The sequence below is a fragment of the Dryobates pubescens genome, chromosome 21 (genome assembly GCF_014839835.1).
Source record: "Dryobates pubescens isolate bDryPub1 chromosome 21, bDryPub1.pri, whole genome shotgun sequence".
Classification (NCBI taxonomy): Eukaryota; Metazoa; Chordata; class Aves; order Piciformes; family Picidae; genus Dryobates; species Dryobates pubescens.
The window spans coordinates 907,968-930,969 of NC_071632.1; the positions used below are offsets into that span (position 1 = coordinate 907,968).

Genomic DNA, 23,002 nt, shown 5'->3' on the forward strand with positions numbered 1-23,002 from the left:
CTTCAAACCATTCCCCCTTGTCCTGTCTCCAGACACCCTCATGAAGAGTCCCTCTGCAGCCTGATGCATCTCTGATGTTTTCCTTGCAATGTCTTTGTTAAACTCCTCAGTTACTGAACTGACTCAGAGATCAGCTGTTGGATGTATTCAAGGGAGCATTCAAGTTGGGGTCATCTGGTCCCCCCTGCTCTGCAGTCAGCAGGGACATCCTCCACTAGAACTCACTATTGGAAACTCTCACTGACACCTAAGGAGCTTTTAGAGCAATGAGTGGTGTTACAATGTCTGCACTCTCTCTTCTGTCCCTGCAATCAAGGATGGGCTTAGGCTTCAGTCTTTGGCTCTCAGATTGCTCCTTCAGCCTTCACCCACCCTGGGGCTCCCATCTAAGGCTCACAGGTGGGGCTGCAGACATCCTTGTCTGTGGTCAGGAGGAAGCCTTCCAGCCTGCTGCTGTCTGATGGTGCCCTGGAGTATGTCTGCTTAATTTCTGTGTACTGAATCTGACTCCTTGGTATTTGAGACCTGAACCTTCTCCCCTCTCAGGTGACACCACCACAAATGCTGTTTCAGGGTTCTCCAGTGATCCTGTTAGAGCTGATGCAGTGCAGGGGCCAGGGGGCAAGGGTGTTGCTGGGGCTGATCTGGTGGAGGCACTTCAGTCTGGGTTTAGACTTGCTAGTTGTTTTGTTGTAGTGATTAATCAAACTCATCAATAAGCAAATGTATCTGTTGGACATATGCTGTGCAACTGTAGGTTTGTTTGTCATACTGAATGTTTCTCTGACTATTTCTGCCCGTTCCAAGACTGAGTTGCACTTCACTTATTTATGCCTTTCTTCTCTGTTGTCTTACTGCTTGCTTTTAACTAATGTTTAACTCTCTTCTGTTGCTAGTCCTTAAAAAGGAAGAGATGGTTTCACTTTGGTTTAGACTTCATAGACTCATAGAATGGTTTGGGTTAGAAGGCACCACTAAAGGGCATCAGGGACATCCTCCACTGGATCAGGCTGCCCAGAGCCCTGTCCAGCCTCACCTTGAGTATCTCCAGGGAAGGAGCCCCAACCACCTCTCTGAGCAACCTGTGCCAGTGTTCCACCTCCCCCATAGAAAAGAAGAACTTGTTCCTCACATCCAATCTTAATCTCTTCTGCTCTAATTTCAAACCATTGTCCCTTGTCCTGCAGGCCTTTGGGAACAGTCTCTCTCCATCCTTGCTGTAGCCCCCTTCAGGCACTGGAAGGTTGCTATTAGGTGTCCCTGGAGCCTTCTCCAGGCTGAACAGCCCCAGCTCCCTTGCTGATGCACTGTGCAAAGTTGGTATAGAAATTAGCTTCTGATAACACTTGGTGGTGTAGAAATCAGATGAAGGCACAGAGTGTACCCCCAGCCAGTTTGCTGATGATACCAGTGTGGGAGGAGTGGCTGACACCCAGAGGCTGTGCTGCCATCCAGTGCGACCTGGCCAGGCTGGAGAGCTGGGCAGAGGGAGCCTCATGAAGTTCCACAAGGGCAAGTGTAGAGTCCTGCATCTGGGGAGGAACAGCACCATGGACCAGTACAGGTTAGGGGCTGACCTCCTGGAGAGTGTCTCCATGGAGAAGGACCTTGGAGTGCTTGTTGGTGAGTTCTGCACGGGACAGCAATGTGCCCTGGAGGCCAGGAAGGCCAGTGGTGTACTTGGGCTCCTTAAGAAGAGTGTGGCCAGCAGGTCTGGGGAGCTTCTCCCCCTCTACTCAGCCCTAGTTAGACCACATCTGGAATATTGTGGGCAGTTCTAGACTCCCCAGTTCAGGAGGGCTGGGGAACTACTGGAGAGAGCTCAACAGAGGCTGTGAGCATGCTGAAGGGACTGTGGAGGATCTGTCTGAGGAAAGACTGAGAGCCCTGAGGCTGTTTAGTCTGGAGAGGAGAAGGCTGAGAGGAGACCTGATCAATGTCTATCAATATCTGAAGGGTGGCTGTCAGGAGGATGGAGCCAGGCTCTTGTGAGTGCTAGCCAGTGATAGGATGAGGAGCAATGGATGTAAACTCAGTCACAATTCCATCTCAGAATGAGAAAAAACTTCTTTGGTGTGAGGCCGCTGGAGGCCTGGAGCAGGCTGCCCAGAGAAGTGGTGGAGTCTCCTTTAGAGGTCTTCAAAACCCTCCTGGACATGTTCCTGTGAGACCTGCCCTAAGTGGTCCTGCTCTGGCAGGGGGCTTGGACTGGATGATGTCTGGAGGTCGTCTCCAAGCCCTGCCCTTCTGTGGCTGTGTGTAGTTTTGTGCTGTACATAGATTTCAGGCCATCATTCACAATCAGTTACCCTGGGGTCATTTCTGTGATGCTGTACTCATGGTGGTTCTTCCACCCTCGTGCTCTAGGATCTCTCTGCCTGTGGAGACAAAGCACACACCACAAAAGTAATAAAAAGTGTAAGCCCTGCAGTGTAAAGCAAATCTGGAGCGAGCCAGGCCAGACAGCTTTTTACATACCAGCTGCATTTCAGTGTAGTGTGGGGCACTGAACCCTGACTTAGTCTTTCATAAAACAGGATTCAAGAGCATTTATATCTAAATAAGGATATGAAAGTCATTTCATTCCTTCTGTCCTTACATACAAGAGTGGCAGGGGGAGACCTTTGTGCTGTAGAAGGGAAGAGCACTGAAGTGCAGCCCGAGGAGCTGCTGCAAGGGCTGCATGGGGGGCGGGGGGCTGGGGGGAGGGCAGCGCAGTGCTGCGGCTGGCAGCTGAGGCCGGGTGCCAGCAGGGCATAGATGTGGAGCTCAGCAGTGCCCAGCCTGGCATCATTGCCACTGAGTGTGATGGAGCTCCAGCAGGGCTGCATTTGGAGAGCTGCAAAGGAGCACTGCTCTGTCATGGCTCAGCTGGGATGGTGTCTCTTGCTGAGTGCCAGCACTCCCATCTCAAATGCCAGACTTGCTTAAGGACTCTATTTCACCTTTCCGTTCTTGGAAGTATTTCAAGTGTTGCCAAGGAGTGTTGGGGTGGAAAGGACAACTCAGGTTGGTGTTCATCCTGCTCTCTTTTGTTTCCATCAAATCAATGCACATCAATGCCCATCTATCCTGGAAGCACACTCACAGAATGGGTTGGGTTGGAAGGGACCTCAAGGATCAGCCAGCTCCAAGCCCCTGCCATGGGCAGGGACACCTCCCACCAGCCCATCTTGCTCAAGGCCTCACCCAGCCTGGACTGGAACACCTCCAGGGAGGGGGCAGCCACAACCTCCCTGGGCAACCTGTGCCAGTGTCTCCCCAGACTCACTGGAAAGAATTCCTTTCTAATCTCCAGTCTCAATCTCCCCTCCTCAATTTCAGTCCATTCCCTCTTGTCCTGTCACTGCAAGCTCTTGTGAAAAGTCTCTTCCCAGATTTCCTGTACCTCCTTTCAGGTACTGGAAGGCTGCTCTAAGGTCTCCCTAGAGACTTCTCTCCAGGCTGAACAGCCCCAACTCTCTCAGCCTACTCAGGCTTTACAGTTCCTTCACTGCACATCCATGGGGTAAATGCTGTACACTCTGTATGTCAGAAGTCCTTCATCATTTAGTCTGGGCAGTAGGAAACGTTTGTTCCCAGCAAGAGTGGTCAGACATTGGCACAGGCTGCCCAGGGAGGTGCTGGAGTCACCCAGCCTGGAGGTGTTTAAAGGTCATTCACATGTGGTGCTTGGGGCTATGGCTTAGGGGTGAACCTTGCAGAGCAGGGTGAATGGTTGGAGTTGGTGATCCCAGGGGTCCTTTCCAACCTGAATGTTTCTGTGATTCTGATCACCCTGACACACAGAGCTGCACAGCAGAAGTGCTTGCAGGCCAGGTTTTATGGCCAGAAGGAGCCTGGGAAGTCTGAGACAGGCTTAGTGACAGCAGCAGGTAGCATTGTCACCGGCTCTAGCACTGCCTGTGAGCATCACTGTGAGGCAGCATTTCATGGGCTCTTATGAGCTCTTCTCTGACCTTTGCAGGTAGTTGAGGACAGTATGGATGTTCACACAAGCCACATTTTATTTCAACAGCAGCCAGGGGAAAGAGCAAGAAACACTAACTGAATGCTTAGGTGAGATGCAGGGCAGATTTCTTGAGGGAGCTCCAGGGAAACTGCAGCTGCCTTTCCCCTCCAGTGTCACTCAGAAGGGGGTGCACCCAGAGGCTTACCTGTAGCTCCCAGGTGGCAGCTCGTAAGATTTGTGCAGCAGACAGTTTCCAGATCTGCACAGCTTACTAGCTGAGCATAGGCCCAGGTTGGGTTTGGTGTGGTTAAACACAGAAGTTCACTCACACTGCTCCAGTCAAACCTCATGGTTCAGACCATCTTTAGATACTGGTCTCACAGGTAATCAGTGACAGAGCAAGAGGGAATGGCCTCAGGCTGAGCAGGGCAGGGTTAGACTGGGCAGTAGGAAACATTTGTTCCCAGCCAGAGTGGTCAGAGATTGGCACAGGCTGCCCAGGGAGGTGGTGGAGTCCCCAGCCCTGGAGGTGTTTAAAGGTGGTTTGGCTGTGGTGCTTGGGGCTATGGTTTCTAGAGCAGGGTCAGTGGTTGGACTTGGGATCCTGAGGGTCTTTTCCATCCTGAATGTTTCTGTGAGTCTGTGATGAGTGCTGATAGGGGGGAGCCAAGGTCAGGTATTTGTAAGCTTCTAGAAGGCTTTTGTTTGTTGAGCAGATTCTCCACAGCAGTCAGCTGTTAGACCTCTGTCTTTGCTCTTCTGCTTTCCACAACCTTCTCTGCCCAGTGTCCCCTCCCTGGTAGCAGCCATGGACCCACTTTGCATTCTTCTACCTGGACATGGATGTCTGCTCAAGCCAGAGAGCTCAGAAAAAGCATCCTTCAGGCTTGCAAAGGAGAAGGGTCTTCAAGCAGGTCAGACCTGGGCTCTGGGGTATATTGGAATGTTCAAAAGTAACTTGAAAACCATTTCTGTGCTCCAGGAAATGGAGACTGCTGGCTGGCCTTGAGGACAGCCTTCGCTTACCAAAGGCAGGTGCCTGCAATGCATTTCAGTGGAGCTGCTCTCTTTCAGTAGGCAAAACAGCAAGAACCTGAAGTCTGCAATAAAGAAATACAGTTTTAGTCCCCTAGTTATGTCAGATTCCAGGGACATAAGCAAGGGTTTTTAGTAGGTTGATGTACATGGAAAGATCAAACCAGCAGTGACCAATGCAGCCTCCAACCCTAACTCATTTTGTGACTGACCCTTCAGTACTGGATCTTTACTAGAGGCAATTCTGTGTTTTGGTTACTAAAATAGCTGAGGGACTTGCTGTGAGCAGAGCAGTACACACATTTCCTACAGGCCTGGGGACGGTGTTCTGCTGATGCTGCTGTTGGGCAGCATGCATAAAGGAGCATCTGCTGCGGCTCCAGCGCTGCAGGGAGGGAGTAGCAGCAGCTGCTGCCAAAAGCCTTCTAGGCAAGGAGGCTGTTGGTGAGGGGAATGGGAGACACCTGAAGCTGTGCAGTTGCACAGCACTCCTGCAGCCAGCAGGGTAACAGAGCTGTTGCTTGGGGTGGTGCTGCTGCCGCCTCCCGGCTGCTGCTCGGGGCAGGGCCGTTCCTGCAGGGCTCTGGTGGGTTGGGTTGCCCAGCCTGTGCTGTTCTGAGGTGTGACTGCGGCCTGGGAGCTGTGTGTGGGGCTCCTGGATGTCCTGTGGCTAGAGCAGGATCAGTCAAGCCTGTGACTGACCGCTTGAATGGTGAGCAGGGAACAGGCAGCCGGCTGTGCTCCCGCCTGGCCGTGCAGCCGTGGCAGGCTGGGGGGCAGCTCACACAGCTGCTCTGCTCCCTGTGGCGTGGCTCCTGGGCTTTGTGTGCCCCCTGGTGCTGAGCAGGTGGGGCAGGCAGGCCCCTGGGTATCCTGCTTCATGCCTGCCCATTTCCAATGGAAACCTCATTGCTGAGTGGGCAGGAGCTGGAGACCTGGGGTCCCTCCTGCCCGCTGCGACAGCCACCGCCTGCAGAGGAGCTCCTGCCCTGCCTGCAGCTGGCCAGGGGGCAGCTGGCTGCTTCCTGTGCCTGCCGGGGGGCAGCTGGCTGCTTCCTCTGCCTGCCATGGGGGGCAGCTGGCTGCTTCCTCTGCCTGCCGGGGGGCAGCTGGCTGCTTCCTCTGCCTGCCATGGGGGGCAGCTGGCTGCTTCCTGTGCCTGCCATGGGGGGCAGCTGGCTGCTTCCTGTGCCTGCCATGGGGGGCAGCTGGCTGCTTCCTGTGCCTGCCATGGGGGGCAGCTGGCTGCTTCCTCTGCCTGCCATGGGGGGCAGCTGGCTGCTTCCTGTGCCTGCCAAGGGGGGCAGCTGGCTGCTTCCTGTGCCTGCCATGGGGGGCAGCTGGCTGCTTCCTGTGCCTGCCATGGGGGGCAGCTGGCTGCTTCCTGTGCCTGCCGGGGGGCAGCTGGCTGCTTCCTGTGCCTGCCATGGGGGGCAGCTGGCTGCTTCCTCTGCCTGCCGGGGGGCAGCTGGCTCCTTCCTGTGCCTGCCGGGGGGCAGCTGGCTGCTTCCTCTGCCTGCCATGGGGGGCAGCTGGCTGCTTCCTGTGCCTGCCGGGGGGGCAGCTGGCTGCTTCCTGTGCCTGCCATGGGGGGCAGCTGGCTGCTTCCTGTGCCTGCCATGGGGGGCAGCTGGCTGCTTCCTGTGCCTGCCATGGGGGGCAGCTGGCTGCTTCCTGTGCCTGCCATGGGGGGCAGCTGGCTGCTTCCTGTGCCTGCCGGGGGGGGCAGCTGGCTGCTTCCTGTGCCTGCCATGGGGGGCAGCTGGCTGCTTCCTCTGCCTGCCATGGGGGGCAGCTGGCTGCTTCCTCTGCCTGCCATGGGGGGCAGCTGGCTGCTTCCTCTGCCTGCCATGGGGGGCAGCTGGCTGCTTCCTGTGCCTGCCGGGGGGCAGCTGGCTGCTTCCTGTGCCTGCCAAGGGGGGCAGCTGGCTGCTTCCTGTGCCTGCCATGGGGGGCAGCTGGCTGCTTCCTGTGCCTGCCATGGGGGGCAGCTGGCTGCTTCCTGTGCCTGCCGGGGGGCAGCTGGCTGCTTCCTCTGCCTGCCATGGGGGGCAGCTGGCTGCTTCCTCTGCCTGCCATGGGGGGCAGCTGGCTGCTTCCTGTGCCTGCCGGGGGGCAGCTGGCTGCTTCCTGTGCCTGCCAAGGGGGGCAGCTGGCTGCTTCCTGTGCCTGCCAAGGGGGGCAGCTGGCTGCTTCCTGTGCCTGCCATGGGGGGCAGCTGGCTGCTTCCTCTGCCTGCCGGGGGGCAGCTGGCTGCTTCCTGTGCCTGCCATGGGGGGCAGCTGGCTGCTTCCTGTGCCTGCCATGGGGGGCAGCTGGCTGCTTCCTGTGCCTGCCAAGGGGGGCAGCTGGCTGCTTCCTGTGCCTGCCATGGGGGGCAGCTGGCTGCTTCCTGTGCCTGCCATGGGGGGCAGCTGGCTGCTTCCTGTGCCTGCCGGGGGGCAGCTGGCTGCTTCCTCTGCCTGCCATGGGGGGCAGCTGGCTGCTTCCTCTGCCTGCCATGGGGGGCAGCTGGCTGCTTCCTGTTCCTGCCGGGGGGCAGCTGGCTGCTTCCTGTGCCTGCCAAGGGGGGCAGCTGGCTGCTTCCTGTGCCTGCCAAGGGGGGCAGCTGGCTGCTTCCTGTGCCTGCCAAGGGGGGCAGCTGGCTGCTTCCTGTGCCTGCCAAGGGGGGCAGCTGGCTGCTTCCTGTGCCTGCCATGGGGGGCAGCTGGCTGCTTCCTGTGCCTTCCATGGGGGGCAGCTGGCTGCTTCCTGTGCCTGCCATGGGGGGCAGCTGGCTGCTTCCTCTGCCTGCCATGGGGGGCAGCTGGCTGCTTCCTCTGCCTGCCATGGGGGGCAGCTGGCTGCTTCCTGTGCCTGCCATGGGGGGCAGCTGGCTGCTTCCTCTGCCTGCCATGGGGGGCAGCTGGCTGCTTCCTCTGCCTGCCATGGGGGGCAGCTGGCTGCTTCCTCTGCCTGCCGGGGGGGGCAGCTGGCTGCTTCCTGTGCCTGCCAAGGGGGGCAGCTGGCTGCTTCCTGTGCCTTCCATGGGGGGCAGCTGGCTGCTTCCTGTGCCTTCCATGGGGGGCAGCTGGCTGCTTCCTGTGCCTGCCATGGGGGGCAGCTGGCTGCTTCCTCTGCCTGCCATGGGGGGCAGCTGGCTGCTTCCTGTGCCTGCCAAGGGGGGCAGCTGGCTGCTTCCTGTGCCTGCCATGGGGGGCAGCTGGCTGCTTCCTGTGCCTGCCATGGGGGGCAGCTGGCTGCTTCCTGTGCCTGCCAGGGGGGGCAGCTGGCTGGCAAGAAACTGGAGGTGGAGGAAAATGAAGTGATTGCTTTGCCATAGGGATCTGCAGGGCATTTTGCTGCTTGAGCAGTCCTCCCCTTGCTGTGGGCTTTCTTTGCCTTTAGCAGCACAATATTTATTAGCATTAATTACATTGAAGTGGCCAGGTGGTGTTTGGGGTGGCAGTGGGCACACCTGCATTGCAGCATAGGGCAGCATTCCCTGGGCACTGCTTTGCTATATCCCAGCTCAGGACAGCAGGACTCAGCCGGGGCCTTGGCTGTTGGGCTTTGGGGATGTGTGAGTTGTTTCTGTGAGCAGCACTGGGTTTGACCCACGGCAAGCCCCAAATGCAGCTGCTGCTATAGTTTTACACGGATCGATCCTTTTACCTGGATGCAGTACTTGCAGAGCTGTAATTATCAGCGAGGGCCTACAGCCTCGATAGTTTTGGAGAGCAACCAAGCTGTTTGCAGGTGATGGAATGGAAGCTGCCATGCGCTGCTGCACGGCGAGCCCTGGGTGCTCCGCTCCTGGCAGCGGCGGCGCTCAGAGGGCTGCGCTGGAGGCGGCGCCGCCGCTGCCCCCCGCCCGTGCCCGGGGACCGAGCAGCCTGCGCTAGCCAGCAGGGAGCCAGACCTGCCGCTTCCTGCCGGGTTAGCTTCTCCTCGTCACGGTGCTCGGGGCTGCTCCCGGTCCGTGTCAGCGCCGCGCTGCCGAGCCCCTTCCCGCGGGCGGGGGGCGCAGCCAGGCGTGAGGAGGGAGGGCTCTCCCCTTGTCCCTCCGGCAGCTTGTTTGTCGCTGGGGTGAGACGCATGACAGCTCTTCGTGGGGCATGAGGTCTCCCTCTAATTGTGTTAAGCCTCTCCAGAGGGAAAGGCGCCGAGGGTGACGGCGGTGGGGAGGGTGCAGCACGGTCACCGAGCTGGCAGCAGCCCCGGCCTGTGTGCTCGTGCAGCTCACCCCTGCAGCGGCCCGCAGCGCTGAACAGCTGCACATCAGCTTCACCTCGGGGCTCGGGGCAGCTTGGCTCACAGTCTGCAGGTGCTCCACGGTGCAGGGTGCAGTCTGCAGGTGCTCCTAATTCTGTATTCTTGGCTTTTTTGCCTCCCGTTTTTCTTGCTGTCCTGCCTGAGCTCAGCCTGCCCTCACCCTGAAATGCAGCAAAGGTTTCTCATCTCAGTGCCAGGATCATGAGAATGTCTCAGTGGCTGGACTGTCCTGGAGTTCAGCCTGGTGTACCCATGAGGAGTGCCAGCTGAGCTTGTTCTGGTCCGCTTTTGGGTGGTCAACCTTCACAAAATGAACGAAGGGAACAGCCCCAAGCAGGCTCCTAAGAGCCTCTTGAGTCTTCCTGCCAACCCGAGGGGTGAAACTGGCACGTGGCAGGAGTGCTGCTTTTGGGGATTTTTGAGAGCTGTCTCCAGAGGTCAGTGGTAGGAGCTTGGCACCAGCACCATGCTGGGCACCAGGAAGGCAAAGCAGTGATCAAGAGCAGTGACCAAGCTTCAGCAGAGCAAACTCCTCCTACCACAGCATCATTCTCCTTTCATTCCTGCAAGTCATGGTAGAGAGGGCCCAACACTTATGCACTACTAATGCCTGCTTTAAACTGCTTAAAGATTATATGCAGTTAAATGAGTTCAACCCTGCTGTGCAATAGGTGAAAGAATAGAGGAGAGCTATGATGTCCTCCTTCACCTCTCAGCTGAGACTGAAATATTTGCCTTTGTTATGGGCACACTGAATGAATGAAAAGTGTTAGATTCACAGCCTCACAGAATACATCTGCCTGCAAGAGACCTGCAGGCTCAGCCAGTCCAACCTCCACCCAGCACTGCAGGCTCAGCACCAAACCATGGCCCTAAGCACCAGCTCCACACACTGCTTCAACACCTCCAGGGTTGGGACTCCAGCACTGCCCTGGGCACAACATTCCAAGGCCTCAGAACCCTTCCAGGCAAGAAAGATTTCCTAGCAGCCAGCCTGAACCTCCCCTGGGGCAGCTTGCAACCATTGCCTCTGCTCCTGGCCCTTGCCACCAAGGAGCAGAGGCTGTCCCCTCCTCACTGCAACCTCCCTGCAGGGAGCTGCAGAGAGCAAGGAGGTCTCCCTCAGCCTCCTCTTCTCCAGCCTCAACCCCCCCAGCTCCCTCAGCCCCTCCTCTAGCCCAGGGGCTCCAGGCCCTTCTCCAGCCTGCCTGCCCTGCTCTGCACAGGCTCCAGCCCCTCAGGGCTGCAGGGAGGGCCCAGAGCTGAACACAGCCCTCCAGGGGTGGCCTCCCCAGTGCTGAGCACAGGGGGATGATCCCCTGCTGGCCACAGTGAATGAGTGGAAATAGCCTGAAGATGCAACAGGAGAGCTTCTGTTTAGATATTAAGAACATTTCTTGCTGCAGGAGTGGTCAGGCATTGGAACAGGCTGTCCAGGGAGGTGGTGGAGTCACCATCCTTGGAGAGGTGTTCCAAAGCTGTGGGCATGGCACATTGAGACATTGTTTAATGGCCATGGGTTGGACTGAGTCTGGGAGGCCTTTTCCCACCAAAGCAGTTCAGTGATTCCATGACCTCTGCCAGAGTTTTCACATGTCTTGTGTTTTCATATGCTGTTTTGTGTTGATCTCTTTCAGGTAACTTGGATTTGACTGGTCAGAAGCAAGTCTTCAAAGCAGAGAACAACCCCTGGGTCACCCCTATTGCTGATCAGTTCCAGCTGGGAGTCTCTCATGTTTTTGAGTACATTCGTTCAGAGACGTACAAGTAGTGAGTATTCCACGTCCCTGCCTGCAGCTGTGGGGCTTGCTTGGTGCTCCTGGGCTGTGCTTGGCCAGCTGGTAGCAGCCACCCTTCTGCCACACTCCACACACTAGCTAGCATTCAGGAGTTTTGCTGACAAGAAGGTAAATGAACATGGTTTAGTCATGTTAGACAAGCACAAAGGCTGCTTGACACTGTCACAGAGTCACAGAAGGTCAGGGGTTGGAAGGGCTCTCCAGAGATCATCCAGTCCCAACCCCCTGCCAGAGCAGCAGCACCCAGGGCAGGGCACACAGAACACATCCAGGTGGGGTTGGAAAGGCTCCAGAGCAGGAGACTCCACAACCTCTCTGGGCAGCCTGCTCCAGGCTCCAGCACCCTCACAGGGACAAAGTTTTCTCTCCTGTTCCCCTGGCACCTCGTCTGCTTCAGCTTGCCCCCAGTGCCCCTTGTGCTGTCCTTGGCCATCCCTGAGCAGAGCCTGGCTCCAGCCCTGCACATCTTTATCCCCAGCCATGAGGGCAGCCCTCAGGCTCCTCCTTTCCAAGCTACAGAGCCCTCAGCTCTCTCAGGCTCTCCTCATGAGGAAGCTGTTCCACTGCCTGCAGCATCTTTGTGCCTCTGGGATGGACTCTCTCAAGCAGTTCCCTGAGGTCCTTCTTGACTTGAGATGTCCAGAACTGGACACAGTATTGCAGATGTGGCCTCAGCAGGGCAGAGCAGAGGGGCAGGAGAGCCTCTCTCAACCTACTCACCATAGCCCTTCTAATGCACCCCAGAATGCTCTTGGCCTTCTTGGCCACCAGAGCACACTGCTGGCTCATGGGCATCCTTCTGTCCACCAGGACTCCCAGGTGTCTCTTCTCTATGCTGGTGTCCATCAGGTCAGGCCCCAATCTCTCTTGCTGCATGCTGTTGTTCTTCCCCAGATGCCAGACTCTCTCCTGTGCCCTTGTTGGATTCCATTCCATTTCTCTCTGCCCACCTCTCAGCCTCTTCAGGTCTGGCTGGATGGCAGCACAGCCTGAGAGGAGTCAGCTCTGCTCTGAGCAGTTTGGTGTCATCAGCAAACTTGCTGGCAGTGCCTCTGTGCCCTCAGCCAGGTCATTGATCAGTATATTGAATAGTCTTGGTCCCAGTACTGACCCCTGAGGGACCCCACTGGACACAGGCCTCCAGCTAGACTCTGTGCCATGGAGCACAACTCTACTGTCCTGCTTTTGCTGTTCATTCCTCAGAGCTACTAAGGTACAGGAGATGTGAAGAGAAGTATTACAGGCCATTTTGTGTACAGACTGAGCAATGCTTGGTTTGAGTGCAGACTGTCTTGCTTTCAAAGAGGTGTCTGGAATTCACCTGCTTTAGTCTGGAGTGGTTTACAAGACCCTGCAATCCTGGTCACTCAAATCCAGCTGCCAGTGGCGTCTTCAACAGCATAGCTGCAGGAAAGGGAACCTCCTGCTGGCACTCCTCTGTTTCAGCTCCAGATCCTGGCCCCAGATGCCCAGTGTTTGTAGGCAGCAGTGTCTTTAATCATCCCCTGACTTGAAATACTGGGTTTTGGTAAGGCTTCCCATGTTACCAGAGCACAGCAAACTCTCAGGTGGGAGGTTACTGTTGCATGTCTGAGAGCAGCCTGTCCTCCTGGGAGCAGTAGGTGATGTGGCACTGCCTCGAGGCTGCAAAATCAGCCTGTGCTTTTGCTCTTCCCTTCAATAATAGATTGTCATCATTTAGAAGCACTTGTGATGATTTGTTTGTATGCTAGCTGCCTGATCTCTGCTACTGAAGGAGAGCACTCACAAGGGAAGGGTTTGGAATGTGCATTTCTGATCCAGCAGTGGCCTTTGTGGACTGTTTGCACTGAGAGAATCTAGGTGAAAAGGATCCTGGGTGGGAGAGTGGCTGCAAAACCTGCATGGCTCAGAAGTGTCCTCCTGCTGTAGCTGTGTTCCCAGGATGGTCTCTCCATAGGTTGGACTGCAACAGCCTTCTTCCAGCCACCTGCCTGCTCACGCCATCCCTTCCCCACGCTCTGTGGTGCAGCCCCAGCCAGGTTTCTTGAGGCTGTTTTGCCAGTGTTTTTTACTGCCAATGGTTTATTTCTGGTTGAGCAATGCAGGTTAGGGCCCCTTGTGCAGGTCCCACAGGGGCAGCTCTGGGCCTCAGGAGGACAGCATCTGTCTCAATAACAGAGACTGAGAGGTTTTAGTAAGAGCAGCCTGGGAGGTGGATCTCAGTGCTTGTAGATATCTTAAAGGTTGCAGGTCATGAGGATGGGTGACAGGTACCCAGGACAGGAGGATGGGTACCCCATGACAGGGCAAGAGGCAGCAGGCACAAACTGCAACACAGGAGGTTTCACTTGAACTTAAAGAGAAACTTCCTTGGTGTGAGGGGGCTGCAGCCCTGGAGCAGGCTGCCCTGAGAGGTCATGGAGTCTCCTTCTCTGAAGACATGCCCAACTCAGCTGGTTGTGTTCCTGTGTGACCTGATCAAGGTACCCCTGTGTTAGCAGAGGGATTGAGCTAGGTGATCTCCAGAGGTCTCTTCCAACTCCTGCCATGCTGAGATCTGAAAGTTCCTTGAATGCCACCTGCTGCAGCCATGCTTTGTTTGCATTTGGCTTTAGGTGTTTAAACTCCTCAGCACAGTCTAGGTGACAGGTCTGGCAGCTCTGTTGTGCACAGCAGAAATAAAGATTCCTTTTTGTAATGAGATTGTGATCTCTTCCCTTAACAACTGTACACCACCTCCAGCTTCCCTTTCCTTCAGAGCCTGTGTCAGGTACTGTGTCTCTCATCACAATGCTGAGGTGGGACTGTAGATACCAGCCAAGCACAATGCAGCTCCCTGGGGCTTGCTTTCTGCTGATTATTCAGCCCACAGTAACATGAAAATTGACTTGCAACATGCAATAACCCAGCCAGCAGAACTCTGAGACACAGCAGTGCAGCTGGGTGGAGGGATGGGTAGGCTGCTGGTTAGATGACCTCGCTTGCAGCACTGAGGAGAGAGAAGCTCTTGTACGTTAGCAGTCAAGAGTGAGTTTGCGTTGAGGCACTTCTCTAAAGCAAGAGCTCTGCACCTCTGTGGTGGGTGGGGTTTGAGCTCCAGAGGTGGTATTTATCTCCCTTTGCTGACTGCTTTTGATCGTTGGCTTGAAATACTGGTTTGACTTTCTTTGCAAGCCTGACAGTGTGTCTGCCAGCTAAGGCAGAGGGCTGTGCTCAGGCAGTGGCAAGTGCCAAGGCTCAGGGGCATAGCAAGCTAGCTTTCCCTAGGCTGCTTTATGCCAACACAGGGGACTTGGTGTCTGCAGTGACCAGGGCACCCTGTGTGCTTAGCTGCTGTTGTCTCAGCCAGAAATGGCTCCACTAAGGCACGGCAGTGCGCACCCCTGCAGTCAGGTTACTAAGCCTTGGTGTTTCTGCTGGTGGTGGCACAAGCCAGGGCTGTCTGCTGCAGTCAGCAGTGGAGATTTCAGATGCTGGGAGGCTGCACTTGGGAAGCAAGTGCCAAAGGGATCAGAACCTCTTCTTTCCTTTCTGCAATGAACTGGCTGCTTCCAGCATAGTTAGTGAAAAATCACACCCCATTTTTAGCCTTGTCTTAGGCTATTCGTGCTCTGGTGATTAACTGGCGAGGAGGGATGACACCCCTGAGGGATGATGATGTCTAAAGATAAAATGCCATTTGTCTCCCCTACTTTTACATTCTCACTCTCCTGTTTGACATGTGTGAGCACCAAGCAGCAGACTGGCATCGCTCTTCCCTTCAGAAGCCACGTTCCCACCTTCCGAGCGGCTCCTCTCTCTTTGGAGGCTCTTCCCTATCCTTTCATTTCCTCACCTTTCATCAGAAATGATGCCAGGTGATTTTTTTCCAGCCCTCATTTTTCAGCCAAGCCTTTGTGCTGACAAAAAGATGGGCCATATATTGTGGCAGCAAATGTGTGTGGAGGGGCTCTTAATTCTCAACAGGAAATTCAGCAGCTCTTGGCACTCTGCTGGCTGTTGTTGGCTGAAATACACCAGCTGCACATATCAGCCTGTGACAGCAGCCTTTGGAAATGGGTCAGTTTGCCAAGGACAGAAGGATCCTTAATCTCTGCCTGCCCTACTGACTTATGGAAGGTGAGTTAGTAAGCTGCATTTTGGCTGTGGTGCTCAGAAGGTGCCCTTAAACTCTCCATGTGGTGTTGCAGTAGTGTTGGAAAGCAGCTGGAGAGCTTGCTCAAGCACTGAGGGGTAATGGCAGCCTCCTCTCCTCAAAGGGCTCCTAACTAACTGCTTTATATTTTTATTCATGCCTTTAGACAACTTTCAAAGTGACCTCTCTCTTGTAAGTGTTTTCTCAGAGGATCTTCTCTGCCTAGGGTGCTGCCAAAGGGATGACGGATTGGATGGTTTAGTGTTTACAGGGTACTCAGACAAGTGCAGAGAGACATGGATGTTTGAAAGAAAACTGTGTGTTAAGCTCCTGTGAAGAATGGGAATCCTGGACAGCTACTCAGGGTCAGGGTAAGGTAGTTACTGACTTGATTGTGATGAGCTACAGCTGAGATGTGCAGTTGGTAGCAGTGAGTGGGTATGGCTGCTGGCATTCAGCCAGGCCTGGACAGGCTGAGAGCTGGGCAGGGAGAAATGGAATGGAATCCAAGGGCAAGAGTAGAGTCTAGCATCTAGGAAAGAACAACATGGAGCAGGAGAGGTTGAGAACTGAGATGCTGGAGAGCAGTGAAGGGGAAAAGGATCTGGGGGTCCTGGTGAATGGAAGGTTGACCATGAGCCAGCAATGTTCCCTTGTGGCCAAGAAGGCCAAGGGCATCCTGGGGTGGATTGTAAGGGCTGTGGTTAGTAGGTCAGAGAGGTTCTCCTCCCCCTCTACTCTGCCCTGCTGAGGCCACATCTGGAATATTGTGTCCAGTTCTGGGCCCCTCAAGAAGGCTCAAGAAGGACCTCAGGGAACTGCTTGCGAGAGTCCAGCACAGGGCCACAGAGCTGCTGCAGGCAATGGAACATCTCCCTGTGAGGCCAGGCTGAGGGAGCTGGGGCTTGGAGCTTGGAGCAGAGGAGCCTGAGGGCTGCCCTCATGGCTGGGGATAAAGATGTGCAGGGCTGGAGCCAGGCTCTGCTCAGGGATGGCCAAGGACAGCACAAGGGGCACTGGGGGCAAGCTGGAGCAGAGGAGGTGCCAGGGGAACAGGAGGGAAAACTTTGTCCCTGTGAGGGTGCTGGAGCCTGGGGCAGGCTGCCCAGAGAGGTTGTGGAGTCTCCTTCTCTGGAGCCTTTCCAACCCCACCTGGATGTGTTCCTGTGAGCTGCTCTAGGTGGCCTGGATGATCTCTGGAGGTCCCTTCCAAGCCCTGACATTCTGTGATTTACAGCAAAGTCAAGCCAGAACCTTGCCCTTTGGGTACATTTCTGGCATTAATCACATGCCCTTGCTCACTGCTCACGTGAAACCTGCTCTTACCTCCTTGTTCTAAGAGAAAGGGAGGCAGAGTCTGTTGCAGTCATCATCTCCTGATTGTGGAATCTCAGCTAGAGCAGAATCATAGAATCAATAAGTTTGGAAAAGACCTCAAAGATCACCAAGTCCAACCTGTCACCCAGCACCTCCTGACTAACCCAACTAAAAGATTTATTTGAGTGTTATATTCTCAGTGACATCATTGCTTGTTATTGTATACATGATGTGTTATCAGAGAATCATAGGGTGTCTGGCTTGGAAGGGACCTCCAAAGCTCACCCAGTCCAACCCCTCTGCACTCAGCAGGGACATCCTCCACTGGATCAGGTTGCCCAGAGCCCTGTCCAGCCTCACCTTGAGTATCTCCAGCCATGGAGCCTCAGCCACCTCCCCGGGCAACCTGTGCCAGTGTTCCAGCACCCTCCTGGTGCAGAACTTGTTCCTCACATCCAATCTCAATCTGCTCTGCTCTAGTTTGAAGCCATTGCCCCTGGTCCTGTCCCTGCAGGCCTTTGCAAACAGTCTCTCTGCAGCCTTCTTGTTAGCCCCTTCAGGTCCTGGCAGGCTGCTCTATGGTGTCCCTGGAGCCTTCTCTTCTCCAGGCTGAACACCCCCAGCTCCCTCATTTGGACTTAGAGAAACCTTCATAGTATTCCACTTAGACTGAAGAAATAGATGGAGAGAATGCTTCTCTTTGGCTGCTTCTGTGTACAGATAAATACTTCTGTATTATCCAGCCCTTATCTGACTTTGTAACAACACCAGAAAGAGCTCCACTGAGCACAGTATGATCTCAGCAGCAGTTTCTAGTGGTCAGTGTTCTGGGCTCTCAGGACCAAATAAAGACCACAGGGAGGAAGACAAATCAATTGCTTTAAGCATCAAATGTGGATTTGATTCAGAGGAGCGTGGTCAGATGCCTCAGCTGTTTGCATGACGCACAGGAGTCAGGGAAGATGGAGAGGATTTGGATGCTGGGAGTCTGTGCTGCCTTGCTGTGATAAATGCTATGAAGTAGGCTGTGATAGATGTTGTTTTCCTTCTTTGTTTCTCTTTTGTCACTAGCATTCTTTGGTGGCTTGTGGAATGGAAGGCTTCATGCATTACTTTTCTCCTAGGCTGAGCTCCACAGATCCTTCTAGACCAGGTATTCTCTTGGTTCCTGGAGGGATTGCTCTTGAGCAAGCGCTCTCAGGATGAGCCTGTAGTGAGTGCTTCTTTCCCCCTCTTATTTGCATGGTGTGTTTGTCCTCACCTTGGACTTAGGTGGTGTCATGTGTCCCACAGTCCATTGCTGGAGCTCACTCCTGTATTTCAGTGACTCCAGCTTTTGGCCCCTTTCATGGGTGCCCCTTCTGTGCAGGTGTGTGACCTCTTGTATTGTAGGGTGGTTTCAAAGTCTGAGGAAAGATAATGGCAAGGAGATGGCCTCTGTGATGGACCTTAGGTGAGATTCTCTGAGATGCCACATCTCCTTTGAGGGTGAACTCACTTCTAATTAAATTTCCCTCAGAGGATGCTAGGAAGCTGTTGCAGGTTAGGGGCAATCAAGAGTTCATTGGTGCAGCCACAAGGAAAAGGCCTCCAGAGGCTGGAGAGCCCCAGGGGCACAGGCAGCTTGTCCCAGGACATTGCAATCTGTCCTTCTGCTCTGTTTCCCTCTCTCTCTCTGTTGCAGGCAGTGCACAGCCAAAGCTCTCTCTCTTCTCTCCTCTCAGGCCCTGTGCTGTTATCTTATGGTGTGTGGGGCAGAGGCTTTCTCCTGGCCTTGGCTGGCAGTGAATTTCCAGCCCAGGGCCTGGGGAAGCCTGGGGCTGGGGGCAGCAGTTTGGCTGAGGGGGGTGGAGGCTCCTGGCAGGCTCTGGCCTGGCAGGCTCAGGTGTGTTCCTTCTACCTGAATGCCTTCTGTGTGTCTTTGTGAACAGAATTTCCATCCCAGCTTCCCACCAGTGTGGAGCATTTTTCTCTACTCCTTGGGCAGGGCTGAAAGATCTTCCCTGGCCTTTGGAGCTGGGCAGCCCCTGGCTCAGAGCTTGGAGAGAAGCAAGATAGCTTAGAAATAAGCAAGTGTTGACAATCCTGATTCACACATTTCAACCACGTAGCTGTAACAAACTGTAATTCACCAGCAGAATTCTCTGATCAGCCACTGGCATTTGGTTGTGCTGTATGGGAGGCAGGGGCCTGTGTATTTATATGCAAACACTGCTTGGTATTCCAACCAAATGTTGTATTTATTGGCTGTATTTTAAACATTGATAAATATATTAGTACATGATTTCCAAGAGAGAAAATAGATGGCTCAGAGTCCTGACATCTTCAAGACAGCATTTGCATGCAAATCTGTGACTCTCCCCCTGAAGAAGAGCGAAGTGGAAGCCATGTTGAAGGATCAACAAGAAAAACAGTATCTCTGGATATCTGGGTTCAGATTTTACTGAGATGGATATGCAATAAAAACTGAGCCATCACTGATCTGTCTGACAGATAGAGATACCACACACATAAATACTTGTCTGGCTGCTGGTATTGCCGTTCCCTTTGATGTCAGCTTCCATGCAAAGCTCAGAATGTTATGCAGTAACCCATTTCCCAAGTCAGGGATGATAGCCTAGGGCTTAAGTCACTGGGGCAGACGTCTAGGACTGTGTTAGGAGCAGGACTGGAATGAAGAGAATAGAACAGAATAGAATTAGCCAGGTTGGAAAAGACCTTTCAGGTCATCAAGGCCAACCTATCACCCAACACCATCTGATCAACTAAACCATGGCACCAAGTGCCTCACTTAGGCTCTTCCTAAACACCTCCAGTGATGGTGACTCCACCACCTCCCTGGGCAGCACATCCCAATGGCCAATCTCTCTTGCTGGGAAGAACTTCTTCCTGACATCCAGCCTGAACCTCCCCTGGCACAGCTTGAGGATGTGTCCTCTTGTTCTGGTGCTGGGTGTCTGGGAGAAGAGACCAACCCCCAGCTGGCTACAACCTCCCTTCAGGTAGAGGAAAGTACAGTAGCTGAGGACTTGGTAAAACCAAAGGTAGAGAAACAGTGACACTAGGATACAGGTTAGGATACCAAACTGTATCTAAACATAGGGCAAGGCATTAACTTTAGTTAAATATCATTGGCCATGATAATAAAACCCCAAACCAGCAACAGGTAGTGAAGTATCAAAGCAGCTGATAAGACACAGAATGGAGGACTTGGCCTAGAGGACAGTTTGGGCTGTAAGCAAGGAAGGCAAGTTTGAGAAGTGCAGCTGTGGGCAGGTGGCACCCTGAGCAGGGAAAGAGCTAGGGAGCATGGAGTAAAGTGTGTGCAGTGGGACAGAGCCAGTCCACAGGGGGGCCTGTCTTGTGTGGCTCCTGGTCAGCAGAGGGACTGGCTGTGGCTGTGTGATTCTGACAAAACCTAGGAATGAAATGGGGCCTTTCTGCACCAGGGAAGAGAGGGTGCTCATGAGGATGAAGGAGGGAAAGCCACATTCTGTTGTGCTTCTGTGCTCAGTGCAAGCAGGATGATCCTCTAGGGACCTTGAGTTGTGTCTCAGTTCACTAAGCCTGACCAACACTTCATGTGTGAGAAATGGTTTTAAAGCTCCAGGCCTGTGGACATGCACTTGGCAGCTTTAGGAGACTTGACTGGCAGAGTCTGCTCACACCAAAGTTCAGTTTTAACTGCACTGTGCTGTCAGGAAAATGCTAAAAAGGGGCTGAAGAGCTCCTCCCAACACTGAGGCTGCCAAACAGAGCAGATGGGGTAACCATGACCTAGGTTACTTTGGACAGCGATCTGGGGCTAAATAGTGAAGATGCAAGGATTCTGTTAGTATTAAAAAGGTTCCTGTAGTGTGAATATGATTGGTGAAATACAAGCAGGAATATGCATTTGAACACTGCTTCCACAGAAACTTGGTGAATGTGGTTGGTCAGGGCAGGTGCTGAGCTGCAGGAGTGCTGTGAAGGATTTCAGCTTGTGCAGCTGCACAGCATTCTCCTAGCAGGGGAGCACTCTGCACCTCCAGGAAAGCACTAGGGAGAGTTCACTGTCTGGTAGCTCTTGGGAGAGCCATCAGGGACATTCCTCATGAATAACAGAATCACAGAAGGTCAGGGGTTGGGAGGGACCTCCAGAGATCGCCCAGCCCAGCCCCCTGCCAGAGCAGCAGCACCCAGGGCAGGGCACACAGAACACAGCCAGGTGGGGATGGAAAGGCTCCAGAGCAGGAGACTCCACAACCTCTCTGGGCAGCCTGCTCCAGGCTCCAGCACCCTCACAGGGGCAAAGTGTTCCTGCCTGTTCCCATGGCACCTCCTCTGCTCCAGCTTGCCCCCAGTGCCCCTTGTGCTGTCCTTGGCCATCCCTGAGCAGAGCCTGGCTCCAGCCTTGCACATCTTTATCCCCAGCAAGGAGGGCAGCCCTCTGCTCCAAGCCCCAGGCTCCCTCAGCCAGTGCTCACAGGGAGATGTTCCACTGCCTGCAGCAGCTCTGTGCCTCTGGGATGGACTCTCTCAAGCAGTTCCCTGAGGTCCTTCTTGAGCTGAGGGGCCCAGAACTGGACACAAGATTCCAGATGAGGCCTCACCAGAGCAGGGCAGAGTGGAGGGGCAGGAGAACCTCTCTCAATGTCTCACCACAGCCCAGGATCCACCTTGGATGTCCTTCTTGGCCACAAGAGCACATTGCTGGCTCATGGGCATCCTTCTGTCCACCAGGACTCCCAGGTCTCTCTTTTCTGTGCTGGTGTCCAGCTGGTCAGCCCCCAACCTCTTCTGCTCCATGTTGTTCTTTCCCAGATGCAAGCATTCAGTGTCCCCTCAGGTATTGGGGAGCAGTTCCACAGTCACTTCTGACTACAGACTTCAGGTGACCTGGCAGTTACTGCCAGACCACAGTGAAAATACAGCTGTCCTGGAGCCCTTCATGCCTGTGTGCTGGGCACTTCACAGCAGAGTTGTGTGTGTGAGGAAGGGGTGCAGGGCATAGCACAGGCTGCAGGGGGAGGTCAGAGGGGTGAATGCTGCTCTGCAGAGCACAGCTGTGGGCTCACCCTTCAGTGCACATCTGAAAGGCCTGGAAGAAGCCTTGGGGTAGTGAGTACAGCAACAGGGACTTCCTCCTTCCAGCAGCAGCTGAGGCTAAATTCAGTTCTGGTGTCAGCTGTTCCAAAGGGATGTTAACAGTCACACTCAGATACAGACACCTCCCAGTTACTGGAGGGTAGAAGTCAGGCAGATTAAGAGCAGACAGCAAGGTGCAGCCTCATTACAGAATGCTGAGCAGGGCAAGCTGCCAGGGGAAGCAGCAGACTCCTTTGCTCTTGCTGTCCTCTGATGGCTTCAGGATATCTTCTGGGAAAATCTGTTTCAGACCAGCATCCTGGTGTGAGAGTTACAGTGTGAGCCCTGGTGGCTTTTCACAACTCACCTGGTGTACAGAGCTGGTCCCTTGCCTGCTTTTGCACTTCACCAGGAATGCTCTTGAAGAAAATCCGCATGACTGCAAGAGGGAGAAGAATGAAGAGGAACTGAGAGGCAGAGCAGTCCTGGTTGAACATGATACCTGGGGCATCTAATGGACAAGCAGCTGAACAGGAGCCGGCAGTGCCCAGGTGGCCAAGAAAGCCAAAGGCATCCTGGCTGGATGCTGTGCCCAGCAGCAGCAGGGAGGGGATTGTCCTGTACTTGACATTGGGGAGGCCACACCTGCAGTGTTGTGTCCAGTTCTGGCACCTCAGTACCAGACAGGTCTGGAGGTGCTGGAGCCAGGACAGAGGAGGGCAAGGAAGCTGTGAAGGGCCTGGAGAATAAATCTTGTGAGAAGAGACTGAAGGAGCTGGGGATGGTTAGTTTGGCTGGGGGGAGGGCTCCTGGCTGTCTACAGCTCCCTGAAAGGAGGTTGTGGAGAGCTTGGTGCTGGTCTCTTCTCCCAGGTGATTAGTGACACAACAAGAGGGAATGGCCTCAAGCTGCAGCAGGGCAGGGTTAGGCTGGGCAGTAGGAAACATTTGTTCCCAGCCAGAGTGGTCAGGGATTGGCAGAGGCTGCCCAGGGAGGTGGTGGAGTCCCCAAGCCTGGAGGTGTTTAAAGGTGGTTTGGATGTGGTGCTTGGGGCTGTGGTTTAGGGGTGAGCCTTGCAGAGCAGGGTCAGTGGTTGGACTTGGTGATCCCAGGGGTCCTTTCCAGCCTGAACATTTCTGTGATGCTGTTGGTAGCAGGAAGGGTTTTGTGGTCACCCTGGGAAGCCAGCAGTGAGCAGTGGGAAGCCAGCAGTGAGCAGTGGGAAGCCAACTAACCCTCTGTGATCTTCACAATTCAGTGGGGTTGCTTTCCTTTTGCTTTTCTTCAGATTGGTTCTTTCCAGGCAGACAGGAGGAGTTGCTGCTCACAATTGCTGCTTTTATTTGAGAGATAAGTTAAAGATTGGTGCTTTTGTGATCAAGCAGAGCCTGCTGCACTTCCTTCTCTGGGCAGCCCTTGCTGCTTTATTGCATGCTGGCCTGGGGTCAGCCCTGCTTGCTC

General features: G+C 54.6%; 1 protein-coding gene across 1 annotated transcript in view; it reads left to right on the forward strand.

Annotated features, from left to right (window-relative positions):
* The window catches only part of RSU1 (Ras suppressor protein 1), a 144,195-nt gene that overhangs the window by 49,250 nt on the left and 71,943 nt on the right, over positions 1 to 23,002 (forward strand). Inside the window, exon 8 of the mRNA XM_054171273.1 lies at positions 10,879 to 11,011. Coding sequence (XP_054027248.1) covers positions 10,879 to 11,011 — 133 coding nt within the window. The remainder of the gene's footprint in view (positions 1 to 10,878; positions 11,012 to 23,002) is intronic.